The 13,531-nt window shown below is 38.1% G+C and overlaps 2 protein-coding genes across 4 annotated transcripts in view; one reads left to right on the forward strand and one right to left on the reverse strand.

Annotated features, from left to right (window-relative positions):
* POLH (DNA polymerase eta) overlaps positions 1–4,399 on the reverse strand; it is a 39,415-nt gene extending 35,016 nt beyond the window's left edge. Inside the window, exon 1 of one of the 2 annotated variants that reach the window (XM_003769109.4) lies at positions 4,089–4,399. The gene's annotated coding sequence lies outside the window, so the exon portion shown is untranslated. Of the gene's footprint in view, positions 1–4,076 lie in introns of both variants that reach the window. The other variant, XM_031964786.1, reaches the window with a different exon arrangement.
* A 190-nt stretch (positions 4,400–4,589) lies between these two features.
* Positions 4,590–13,531, forward strand: part of XPO5 (exportin 5) — a 59,692-nt gene continuing 50,750 nt past the window's right edge. For both annotated transcript variants that reach the window (XM_012549078.3, XM_023502987.2), the window contains exons 1-5: positions 4,590–4,885; positions 6,038–6,159; positions 7,160–7,232; positions 8,392–8,529; positions 8,741–8,923. In XM_012549078.3, coding sequence (XP_012404532.1) covers positions 4,781–4,885; positions 6,038–6,159; positions 7,160–7,232; positions 8,392–8,529; positions 8,741–8,923 — 621 coding nt within the window. In that variant the 5' untranslated portion in view covers positions 4,590–4,780. The remainder of the gene's footprint in view (positions 4,886–6,037; positions 6,160–7,159; positions 7,233–8,391; positions 8,530–8,740; positions 8,924–13,531) is intronic.

A 13,531-nucleotide genomic window follows, 5' to 3' on the forward strand; every position in this document is an offset into this window, starting at 1 on the left:
AACTCTGTATTTCCTTAGGACCTAACTCTCTGCACATGGCATAAGCCTAAATAAATGTTTCCTGAATTGAATAGAGTATGATAAATATAACCTTTCTCAAGTAATTTAGAATTTTTATAAATAGGAATATTGCCTAATAAGCAAGAAAAATCAGGATGGTATGGTAGATGAGAGGGAGAAAAGAAATTCTATTTCTATTTCTGTCACCAACTAGTTGTGTGATATTAGGATCTAATGAATTAATAAAGTCTAGAAAATTTAAGACCCCAAAACAGATAACCATAATTTAAAATATTACAAGTATATTATAAAGAATGTAAAAGCATTAGATACAAAGAGGAAGAATTTACCTGCTATGATCATTGGGGAAATCTCTACATAAGCGATAGTATATGATTTGGGTTTTAAAAGATGGATATTGGGTAAAGAAGGAAACAGTTTTCTCATCTGTAAAATATAGGGATTGAATTAAATGATTTTTAAATCCAGATCTAAAAATTTTCAATACAGAAAGATAACAATAAAACATATAAAGTTTGATAATGCTTTTTAAAAAAAATTCAATTTATCAGAAGCACTGGTAAAAATTATGCTTTTAACAGACCTAGTCTTCAGTGGTTATACAATTTCTTTTAAAGTTGTAAGAGAAATAAGATAAAACTTGCTTAACTTTAGCCTTTGGTTTTATCTGTGAGATTCAATTTTATCTCCTTTCTACTAAAGCTAAGCCAAGAGCAAAATAGATAAAGAAGAAACTAAGTCTTGATGTAACAGCCACTCTTAACAACAGCTAATAAAAGGGGAAAAAAATGTTAATTCATTTGGGGGAACTATTAAGAATATTATGCAAGAAAAATATTTTGGAAGGTTTCCATTTAATCCTAAGAGGAGTTTTTTCTGCCTTTCATATAAAGCTACAACTAGTAGATTCTTAATAATCATAAAGCCTAGGGCAACTAGAGAGATCCGAATACCTGTCCTGGAATTAGAAGGACCTGAGTTCAAATTTGACCAGACACTTAACAGTTACTAGCAGTGTGACTCTGGGCAAGTCACTTATCCTTAACTGCCCCGAAAGAAAAAAGAAGAGATGGTCATAAAACCTGGGTTAAAAAGGGCTGAAAGGACTAAAACAAACAAACATTTGGAAATTCCTTCCCCCCCCCCCCCCACTTAGTTTCATTAAATTCTAGTTAACTAAACCCTACATGGCAAAGACATGGATTCTTTCATGGATTATTTAAAATATAACTTTTTAATGCTGCACAAAATAGACAATTAAAATTCTACTGGGCAGAATATGAATGACTTTTTTCAGTTTATGTATTTTGCTACAGAAAGTAGAATGCTTTATAAATTTTATAATATCCTGAAATTAATAAGGCCTAAAGGTACTGGAGGGGTTTGCCATTTCTTTCTCCAGTTCATTTTTCAGATGAAGAAACAGAGGCCAATAAGGGGTAGGCAACTTGTCCAGGGTTACACATCTAGTAATCATCTGAGGCTGGAGTTGAATTCAGGAAGACCAGTCTTCCTGATCCCAAGACCAGTCCTCTAAGCACGCTGCCAATTCAACAAACATTTATTAAGGCAAAAGATGTGCAGGATGCTGTGCTAGGCATACAAAGAAAAATGAACAACTTTTGCCCTTAAGGAGGGAGCTTTCATTTCAAGACAAAAACATGTACACAGAAAGGTCAACATAAAATAAATACAAAACAACCAGTATGAGGTAAGAAGAGTATTAGAGAAGGGTAGAAACCAATCAAGACTGCTAAGGAGAAATCCTTGGTGCTATACCTTGAAGCTGGCTATGAGTTCTAAGAGGGAGAGGAAAGGACAGAGTATATTCAGGGCATGAGATATTTGCCTATGAAAATATCCAGTTTGGAAAAAAACAAGTTGGCCAGTTTGGCTGGATGAAGGATGAAGGGGAATAATGTTCTTCTTTTTTTTTTTTTGGGGGGGGGGAAGCTGGCTATATTTAGATTATAGTGGTTTTAAAATGCCAAACACGGTGTTTTTTTTTTTTTTTCCCCTAGAAATTTGGCAATTGACTGGAAAACTGACTGGAAAAGGGGTGAAGGAGAGTGAAGAATTGCTGATGACTGAAGTTGCAAAATAAATTGTCCAGAAGGATGATAAGCCCCTATACAAAAACAGGCAAGTTAAGAAGGGGATAGAGTTTGGGTGGAAACATAATGAATTCTGAATCACTAACATATGCATTCTTCATCATCCATCAGAGCAGCTGAAGCCTTTTAGGGGAGAATAATTGAAGCTTGGTTCCCTGGATAGGGCTTGACAGTTTGTATGATTGTACAAGTATTAAATACCTTGATGTCTCAGGGAGATGAGAGGAAGGGGAGGGAGGAAGGAAATTTGTAATTCAATTTGTTTTTTTTAAATCAATGTGAAATTCTTCCTGGATAGGACTTGAATAAGCCCAAGAACAACACCGATAAGGGAAATGAGATGGTATTTGTAGAGAGGAAACCTTAAATTACTTGAGGACAAAGGAAATGGAAAACCAAAAAAGGATAATTAGGCAGATAAGATCTAGTACTGACAAGAAGGTTAGTGACAAAGGTTAGTGGAAATTGGAGTGAACCATGCACAAGTATTTCAGAGTAGTTAGGAAGTATTAAATTGAAAACTGCAGGAAACATAAGTGAACAAAGAGGAAGTACTATAAATGTAAATACGAGACAGAGATTGACAGTTGTGCACCCAACCATAGTTTAAGCATCCAACCATATTCTGGGAGTTAATAGTTCTGTTTAATTTCATTTTCTAAAAATAGTCTATTTAAGTAATTAATTTAATTTAAGTAATTTATTTCCTCCTCTGTTAATCTGGGCAATCTATATTTTTGTAAATATTCATCCATTTCACTTAGATTATCACATTTATTGGCATACAGTTGGGCAAAATAGCTCCTAATTATTGCTTTAATTTCCTCTTCATTGGTGGAAAGTTCATTCTTTTCATTTTTGATACTAGCATTTTGATTTTCTTTCCTTTTTCTAATGGATTATCTATGTGTTGTTTTCTTTCCATAAAAACAGCTCAATTTTATTAGTTCAATAGTTTTCTTGCTTTCAATTTTGTTAATATCCTCTTTTATTTTCAGAATTTCAAATCTGATATTTAATTCACCTGACAATATTCTGGAACAGAAAATAAAATCCAACTTTGGAAAAAGATATGCTTATGTCTCAGGATTTGGAAAAGCACAAAAAAAGATTAAGAAAATTAAGATTATCTCTATTATTTAAGAAGCTTGACAGAAAAAAAGGAAATTAATTTTAGCTCACTGCAATAATGGGTAAAGGAGGATGTAATACATCTGCAGTTTAAGTTGACATATAACGGAAATAACAACCTTGTAAAGTGGATTACAGTAGCAACTTTATGAAATTACAGAAACAAAAAGTAATCATACCGTCAGGGGAAAAGGCACTTAAAATAAAAGAATGGATGAATGTCAGCAAATGGAAGCGGAGATATGAGACATCAATACTAGTGAATACAATATGTAAATGAGATTGTACAGAACACAAAAACAGGCACCGGAGGAAGTTTCTTTCCAGTTGCTATTAACGCCGATATCGACCATCATTCTTGAATCACTTTGTGTTTTTTTTTAAGGATGGACTTGACTTCAGACTAATAACTCATAGCTGAAGTGTGCCATCACTAAATGCCTGCGTCTGCTTCAAGCTATTCCCGGGGAACAAATAATCAGCTGGGATCCTTTTCGGGCGATTATAACATCCAAGTAAGTAGCTCGGGCAATGTTCGGAGTCGTAGGGTGTGACCATGACTTGGACAGCTAAGACACTGCCCCCCCTCCCCCAGCCTAAAGGCGATCAAATCAGATCTAACCGTGATTCTGTCACCCCACCCGACTTTCAGCCTCAAATTCTCCAGCGCACAGGGATGCTTCAGTTTCCGGGATCAGGAGCAGCCCGGGTCCCTACCCTGGAACCGAAAAGGGTCAAGGGCAGCAAGAGGTGCTCCGTGAAAGCAAGGGCCGGGGCGACGACGGGTTTCTACCTCAAGACAGAACGTACAAGCGCTCCTACCAAAACGAAGGCTGCTCCGGAGAAGGCCTCCAGCCGGGATTCGCCAGCGGAGGTGAGAGGAGCTGGGGTCAGGAGCCCTCGGCCCCCGCCGCCTGCCGGACGCGCGCAAGGCTGGCGAGGTTCCGCGAAGATGACCCCTCCCTGGGGCCGGCTGTCAGACGGCCCAAGAAGTCCCGGTCTCCACCGACTGCAAGCAAGACGCACTTCAAACCTACACCAGACTGGCACCGGCCCTTGGGTCGCGGGAAACCGTTGAGACGCCTGCGCACTTCGGCCTTGAGGTTTCGCGCTTCCCGCACACTGAACTCCATCCAATCGCCCCCGCCCTCGGAAGGCTAAAGCCCCACCCTCTCCACCCTCCCCAAGAGAGGGCGCACGCGCAGTGACGGGGCCCGGGTGCGAGCGCCGCGTCGGGGCAGCAGCGCGTGCGCAGGGTGAATCCCTCTCTCCTGCCCTTCTGCTTTGCTCCTCCTTCTTCTCCTCCTCTTCCTCCTCCTCCTCTTCCTCCTCCTCCTTCTTCCCCCCTCCCCACTCGGAGCGGTTGGTTCTCGCTCCCTTGTAGCTCTGCTGCTCTTGTCTTCTACGGGTCCTGCCCGGGCGCTTGTTGCGTGCTGCCGCCCCGGTTGCGGGGAGAGCAGTGGTTGCCTCGTGCTCCGGGGGTCGGCGCGCGCCCCACGGGGGGGATTCTCGCCATGTCGACGGATGAAGTGAACGTTATATGCGAGCAGCTGGTGAGGGCGGTGACGGTCATGATGGACCCGAGCTCCACCCAGCGTTACCGCCTCGAGGCCCTCAAGGTAGCCTGGGGAGCTGGGGGAGGAGGGGAGGATCGTGGCACCAACGCGGAGGAGCCTCGGCCCCCGCTGCCCACGCGCGGAGGACGCCGGGCCCGTGGCTCTGCCCTGGCCTGGGGCCCACGCGGCCTACGAACCCCTCCCCCCTGCTCTCCCTGACACCCCTATTCAGCAGCTCCTCTTCAGTGTCCTCCTCACCCCCAAGGCCCGACTATGCCTGGCCGCCCCTAGGCCCCTTCCCCACTACGATGCCCTCCGGGCCTCGCTGCCAGCTACTCTCCCACGCCCCATCCTTGCTTGATTTCAGCGTCTGCCCATCCCCCCTTCTTTCCAAGAAATCGGGCACAATAGTGATCCCACCTCCTTCCCGGGGTAGTCTGCGTACCCCATCTAGTTAGACACATCCCTCACCCCCCCCCACCCCCGGGTCAACACAGCTATCTCACGCTAGGTGATCTCTCCTCTCCCTCCTCAACTACCTGTAAACATGCAGCCCCAGTCCCTTTCCCTGCCCGGACTTTTTCATCCTGGCCCTCCTTTCATGTCATTTATAAGCATCCCAGTTTGTCTTCCCTGTTCCTTCTTGCATTACTCTCATCCAGTCTCCCACCCCTTACCCTCTAAGCACACCTCGGAGCTCTAGAATTTTAGCTTGTGATGTTTTAGGCTCTTCTGCTTAGAATTCAGCTTCTTGTTTGGCCTTTTTTTTTTTTTTTTAAACAGTGGCAGTATTATTTAGTGGAAGTGGTCTTCGATTTTATGGGGGAAGGAGGGTCATGACCGTGAATATTTTTGAAGCTTGGGGGGGGGGGGGGCAGAATAACACTTCTTGCTCCTTGATTAACATAATATACAGGTAATAATTTGCTTTTCTACTCCACGATGGATTATGAATGTTAATCTTCGCTCTGGGGAAAATAGATAAATTCTGTACAAGAAGTGAAATCAGAAATAACTGGATCTCTTAATTTTTTTTTTTCTTTTAATCTATTTGGCTGGGGTAACATCTTAAAGTAAGGGTAATTAATAAAGGATGTTTTTGTTTCCATGTTCATATGTTGACATGTTCTTTGTTGACAGTATCACATAATCTTTTTCATATTTTTTTTATTTCTCAGCTGCTAGTAAAAGGTTGTAACTATTTTCCTTCCCCAGTTTTGTGAAGAGTTTAAAGAAAAGTGTCCCATTTGTGTCCCATGTGGTCTGAAGTTGGCTGAGAAAACACAAACTCCTATAATTAGACACTTTGGCCTTCAGATCCTGGAACATGTTGTCAAGTAAGAGACTCTTACCTACCTGAGATCATTCTGGCCTCATGTAGCCTGCAGTTTTTCCATTGAACTTTCTGAATATAAGAATTGTTTGGTTTGGGGGTTTTTTTGTGACTTATGCCTAGTGGTCTTCTGGTAGTCTTCCTGTTACTGGACAAAATCCTCTCCAAGGAGGTTTCCCGATATAGAATAGAAAGAGTATAGAACTTAAAATCAGCTTGCTGAGTGAGTATGGGCACTTTACATAATCTTGGCCTTAATTTCCTCTCCTGTAAAATAAAACTAATACATATAGTGTAAAACTACCTCAAGGAGAGATTGGTAGGGTCTGGAGCATGATATGAGTTAAGCATTTTGCAAACATTAAAGGAATTGTATAAACATTCAGAATTCAATGTGGTCCCTCTGCCTCTACATTTCTGTAGCTCAGGACCCTTTTGAAAATAATATTCAGTTCACAGTACATGAACAATTAATTTATGGTAAAATAGCATAATCCAAAAATGTCTAAGGCTCCCATGTGCCAGCTTCCTAATTTCTTCATTCCCTAGGCCAACTTCCATTGCAACAGTTGGTGTTATACACTAAATTAGATTTATACTAGAATTGTAAATATCTTAATAGCCAACAAAGTTATGCATTAGAACAATTGTCAGGTGTGTGTGTGTGTGTGTGTGTGCACATTTTACCTACACCAAAATGAAACAGTGTGACAGTAAATAGATATTTTTGTGTACATGGATTCCCACTATTAGCTTTTGTGCACATTAAAATCTATTCTCAGTCATTCTGGTATTGGAGTTTTGTGCCTAATATAGAGTCTCTGAAGTTTAATCTTCAGAATAAAAATATTTGTATGCTTATAGAAAGGTACATTTATCAGTAGATTTGAGTCTTTAATGGATCATTGAGGTTGGGGAACAATACTATTTTTTACCAAAAAAAAAAAAATACTCGCATGTTTTGCCATAATACATCTGTTGCATTTCTCCTTTTTGTTGGCCAGGTTTCGATGGAACAACATGTCTCGCCTGGAAAAGGTGTTTCTAAAAAACAATGTCATGGGGCTGATATCAAGTGTAAGTAATGAGTATTTGAAAAACTTCTACTAAGGGTAGATTAGGCTGAGGTGCAGCTTTATTAAAAAATTATTTGGGGAATATGATGTGAAATTTTTTGTGTAATAAATTAACCAGTTCCACAGAATTAGATAACATTACAGGGATTTTATAATTCTTTGCAACGGGTAATGAGGACAGCAGGGCAAGGACATTGGTATTTCTATTCCCCAAAGGAAGAAGGTCCTGCCTGTGTTTTTTTTTTTTTGTTGTTGTTGTAAAATAATGATTTTAAGCAGAGTGCCCTGTAAAAGCTGTATTTTTTCCCAAATTACTGTAAATGTGTGAAATAGTCTTGTTTCTTAAGCTGAATTTAAAAAGTGCATAAATGCCATTCAAAGGGCTCTATGCATAAATGTTGCAGGGACAATTTAAGGATTTTATCATTACCTCATATAATATTAACTTCTTTAAATGACCATTTCTTTATGTTTGAGTCTAAACTTTTTAGATCTGACTTGAAATTCAGTGCACTCATTTTTCTGCTTTCTTTCACTATTATACTAATAGTTTACATTATGCAAGGTGTTTGTGTTGGTAGGCAGAACCAAAAGAACCAATTTTGACCAAACCCTTGGAGGGGAAAATGGTTTCTGGCTCTTTTTGTCATCAAATTATTTTCATTCTTGTTAGTGAAAATTCTCACTTTGATTGCAGTTTCTCTGATTTAAGATACAAACAACCTAAGTCTTAATAAGTACCTTTAAACTTCAGTGGGAATATAGCTACAATGGAACTGTTAATGAAGGATTATATTTCAAACATCAAATCTTCTATCTTATTTCCTAATTTAGGTTTTTTTTTTTTTAATGCTTGCCTCACTTCCCATCTCCCATACTAAATTTCGCTCCTTTTATTCTTCCCCAAAACAGAAGGGAAGAGGAGAAATTCTATTATGTTTAAATAAAGAGAAGTATCAAACCATCTTGGCTCTGAGCACCAGTTATAATTTGATGAACTTTTATGTGAATTTATGAGAAGAGCTCATGGTGGAATTATAAAATTCTTCTTTGGACATATATGTTCTTTTATTTAGCTGAAAATAGCCCTGCTTTTTTCTGTACTCTTATTGTTTAATGATTTTATATATATATATATATATATATTGGCTCTTTTTCAGGGGACTCAAAATATTTTGGATGAAGAAAGTCACATTAAAGATGTTTTATCTAGAATTGTGGTGGAAATGATTAAGCGTGAATGGCCACAGCATTGGCCCGACATGTTGAAAGAATTGGACACCCTCTCCAAACAAGGGGTATGAAATAACACACAACTTATTTTTTAGTCTCTTAAAAGATCTTCTTTAAAAACAACTATAGCTCATTTGAATATGTGAGATGAAACACATGATTAATTTGTTATAGTGGTCTGTTATACTTTTTCAAAAATTTCAGGCTAGTAGTAGCAGGTAGCTACAAGAAATCCCATTGCAGTCAGATTTACCTGATTTATTTTCATTGCTCTAGGAAACGCAAACAGAGCTAGTGATGTTCATCCTTCTTCGGCTGGCAGAAGATGTAGTAACTTTTCAAACACTACCTCCTCAGAGAAGAAGGGACATCCAGCAAACACTAACCCAGAACATGGAAAAGATATTCAGCTTTCTACTTAATACCCTTCAACAGAATGTGAACAAATATCGGCGAATGGTAAGAGGAATCCCCTTGTTCCAGAGATGCAGCAAGTGTTCAGGAGGTGGTAAAGCATTTATGGATACAGTCTCTAAGAATGGATAAGGAAAGCAAAAACCTTTGCATTAAGGCAAAATAAACTAGTTAGTAGTTGTATCTCAGGTAAAGTGGTTTAGTGGGTAGAATTTATTTGGAGTCTGGAAGATTTTGGTTTAAATTCTACTTCAAGCATTTAGTACCTCTCTGACTTTCTGGAAATCATTTAACCTCTTTGGGCTTCAGTTCTTTCATTCGTAAAATGAGGAGGTTGGATTCAGTGACCTCAAAAGTTCCTTCCAACTCAAAATTTATGATTTTATGAACTGGAAATGACTTCCTTAAAATTTAGTGTCCAAACAATGGGATTGATGGGGGAAAGAAATCCTTTTCAGTAAAAATCCTAGACTTTGTTATAAAGATAAAGATCTATTTGAACAACCATTAAATACCGGTTGCATGCAAAGCACTGTACTATTAACTAGATATTTAATATTTAGTTGACATTTTAATGTTTATTATTTGATAATGAGAAGTAGTATGCTCATCAAATTCATGAGCATTAATCCTTATTAATCCTGGTCTTTTGCTTTCTTTGAGTCTTTTCCAAGAGTAGGAAAACTGTTGAGCTCATCTTCTTCTTTGTTAAACTTTGGTATTTGTCCTGCTGAGACTTCAATGCTGTAGGGAGGGATGAATTCAATATTGTCTTTTCATTAATCCTTATAGGTAATTTTAGTGGGAAGAGGCATTTTGATTGCCTAGTTTCTAGGACTCAAGAACATTCTGCAATGAAAGAGAATTTTAGTTATTTCCTTTAGCAGTGTAAAACTTAGGTGCTGTTAGCTATTTGATTAAGTATAAGAAGGGATGGAAAAAAGAATAAGTATTTAGCAAAGCACCTTACAAATCTTATCTCATTTAATTTCCAGATATCTTTAGCTGTAGGCTGTACACTAAAGGGTTTTTTTTGTTTTGTTTTGTTTTGTTTTTGAGATAGATTAAGTGACTTGCCTGGAGTTACGCAGCTAGTAAGTGTCTGAGGCCAAATTTGAATTCATATTCTCCCAACTTCAGGACCAATGCTTTATTCACTGCTCCACCCAGCTGCCACTACTAATGAATGGTTTTAAAGGAAAATTTCAGAGAAAACATCATTTTAAGACCTCTTGGGAAGGAGAAAACTTTTTTTGTTGTTTTTTGTTTTTAAATTTTCTCAAGCTTAGCCATTGACAGAATGGAAATGGTGGGATTTATTAACTAAATAACCATTGGGGATTAGCCAGCTTTCTAAAAAAGTATAGGTTACTGTGATTATTTGTTACAAAATTGAATTAATTGCCTGTTGTGAACTATGAACATAGGTTATTTTGTCCCTGGAGAAAAGTTTTATTTATAGTCTGAGAAGTATAATGATGTGGTTGTGACTTAGAGGATATTTTTCATTTGATAGTGGAATCCTTTAGATTGGATAAATTGGCACACTACAAGAAAGAAGATATTTCAGCACTACAAAATGTATAGTCTATGAACATTATCTGGAAATTATGCTTATTGATTGCAGTTTTCTGTTGTGCTAATGTCATGCGGGGGTAATTTTAGGGATAAATTTGATAGTAAGTTAACAGGTATTATGTAGCAAGCACTGTGCTAAGCATGGGAAATATAAACAAAGTAGAAAGAACAATAGTTCCTGCCCTCACGAACCTTATATTCTAATGAAGGAAAAATATAGGTAAAAGGAAGTTGCAAAGGTAGGGAGAGAAGAGGATGACAGAGGAAGCCCTAAATTGAGCTTAGAAGTGAAACTTGACTGATGAGAGGCATAAGAAAGAACCATCCAATCAGAGGGAAAGGCTACAGGGACAGAGAATACTTCCAGTGTGGTAATTACAGGGCCAGAGAGAGAATTCAACATACAGAACTGGGACAAGATAGAAAAATACACTGAATGCAGAACTGTTTTATTTTAAATATTTATAGTCTTCAGTTTTAAGAGAAAGGGTTTCAATTATCTTTAAAATGTATTCTTCAAAGATAATCTGCTTCACCTTCCAAATTCATTATCATTATTGAGCTTTGGACAGTAGTTTTCAGATATTTTGAAATCCAAAATATCCAAAATTATAGTCTCTAGTCTTGTGGTTGAGCAAGGGTGGTAAACAATAGAATAGTTGCCACATAGAGCAAGTAATAGGGAGAGGCAATAAAGTAGAATGAATGTGGTCAGGAAAATCTGAATTTTAATATGGTAAGTCACATGTCTTAATTTTTCTTATTTGAGTGTGTTAGACTTGATCTATAGGATCTCTTCCCGCTCTAAACTTATCATCCTGAAATTTTTGAGCCTTCTGTTTTAATTTCTTCATTTTCTAAGGCTTTTACTTGAATGTTGTGCCCTAGCAATTCCAAGACTCATCTCCTATACATTTGGAATGTTGCAATTCACTCAAACTTTGTTCCCACTTCCAGATTAGGACAATTCTTAGATATTGGAAAATAGTGCTTAGCACAATTGATTGCACATTAATTAAGGATGAGATTGACCATAAGGCACAAGTATCATGTGCTCTCATTCTTACTCTTGTTCAGTATCAAAGAGACCTGGAAAATCAAAGAAAATAGTAAAAATACAGCAAGAGAGAAATTAGGGGCCGTACTTTGAGACCTTATCCATCATATTATCACTCCTGTAGTTTTCCTTCAGTGTCAGTATTCCCCTAGTGAAAGGAAAATGTGTCTTACTCTTATAATTGCATGGGACAGTTATGAGGCAAAGTGGATAAAGTACTGGGCCTAGAGTCAGAAGAGTCATCTTTGTGAGTTCAAATCCAGTCTCAGACACTTAACTAACTCTGTAACTCTGAACAAGTCACTTAATCCTCTTTGCTTCAGTTTTCTCATCTATAAAATGAGCTGGAGAAATGGCAAATCAGTCCAGTATCTTTTTCCAAAAAAAACCCAAATAGAGTCATGATTACAGAGATTTGGACACAACTAAAACGACCAAACAACAACAAAATTAATTGTTGGTGAAAAGTTTTGAAGAAGATAAAAGCCATCTGACATGAGCTTCTTTTCCCCTGTTCTATAACTGGAATCTCTTGCACTGTTCCCATTCTAGATTGATGTGGCCCTTTGCAAAAGCCAAGGCTTTGCGGAATCCTGATCCTGTTTTCACTTAAGCATCCTATCTTCTCTTGCTAATCTTGAATCTCTTCTTATGTAATGAATACTCTTTTGGGATCCCCGAGCTTAAAAAAATACAAAAAACATGGAAAAAATCCTTCACTTGACCCTGCTTTTTCTTTGAGCTATTACCACTTAGATTCACTTCCTTTTCTCCTGTTCATTTCTCATCCCCTTGCAGTCTTGACTTCAGGCTCCAACATTCAACTGAAAATGCTCTCTCCAAAACCATGCATCTCTAAATTGCTAAATCTAATAGACTTTTCTCAGTCTTCATTCTTCTTAACATCCCTGCAGTTTTTGACACTGTTGAGGACCACCTCTTCAGGAGATTCTCCTTCAGGTTTGTTATTTGAGTTTTTTGGTGTGGGTTTGTTTTTTTGGTTTTTTGTTTTTTTTTAATTATTGTTATTTCCTAGTTCTCTCGTTCTCCTTTGCTGGATCCTCGCCTATTTCCTGTTCCCTTATTATTGGTATTCTCTAAGACTCAGCCCTAGGTCCTTTTCTCTTCACCTGCTTTTAGTGATTGCATCAGTTCTCATGGGGTCACTCATCTCCATATAGAGAAATCCCAAATTTATATATCTTAAGTCTAATCTCTTCTGATTTATAGTTTCTTATTACCAATTGTATTCTGGATGTCTATATCTCCAATTCAAAGTTTTAACATATCTAAAACAGAGTTAATTATCTTCTTCCATTCCCCAACTCAGCTTGCATCTTCCTCAGACTTCCTTGTTTCTGCTGAAAGCACCATGATCTATCTAGTCACCCAAGTTTACAAACCTCTCTCACTCTCTCATCCACTCATCCATCAAGTCATATCAGTTCTATCTGCACCATATCTCTCCCATCCATTCCACTTTCTCCATTCAGATGACTCCAAGGTAACTCAGTCCTTCAATCCGTAGCTTAAACTATAGGAACTGCTTATTAATTGAGCACTGATTGATCTTTAGTCTTTTTTCAAATACGTCTTCCACACAACTGCCCAAATAATATTCTGAAACTCTTCCTAAGTTCTTTGAAATTGTGATTGGTCATTGTGTTGATTAGAGTTCCTAAGTCCTTCAGTTGATTATCTTTACAATATTGTTAATGTGTAAATTTTTCTTGTGGTTCTGCTTGCTTCATTGTATGTCAGTTTATACAAAGCTTCCCAGGTATTTCTGAAGACATTTCCTTCCTTGCTTCTTACAGCACAATAGTATTTTGTCACATTCCATTTCTCAGTTAATTGTCATCCCTTCAGTTTCCAATTCTTTGCCACCACAAAGAAAAGCTGCTATAAATATTTTTGAATATATAGGTCTTTTACCTTTCTCTCTGATTTTTTTATGGCATAGAACTAGTATATTTAACCAAAAGATATGTACAATTTTATGGGTGTGGTGCCACAGT

Source organism: Sarcophilus harrisii, chromosome 4 (genome assembly GCF_902635505.1).
Source record: "Sarcophilus harrisii chromosome 4, mSarHar1.11, whole genome shotgun sequence".
NCBI lineage: Eukaryota > Metazoa > Chordata > Mammalia > Dasyuromorphia > Dasyuridae > Sarcophilus > Sarcophilus harrisii.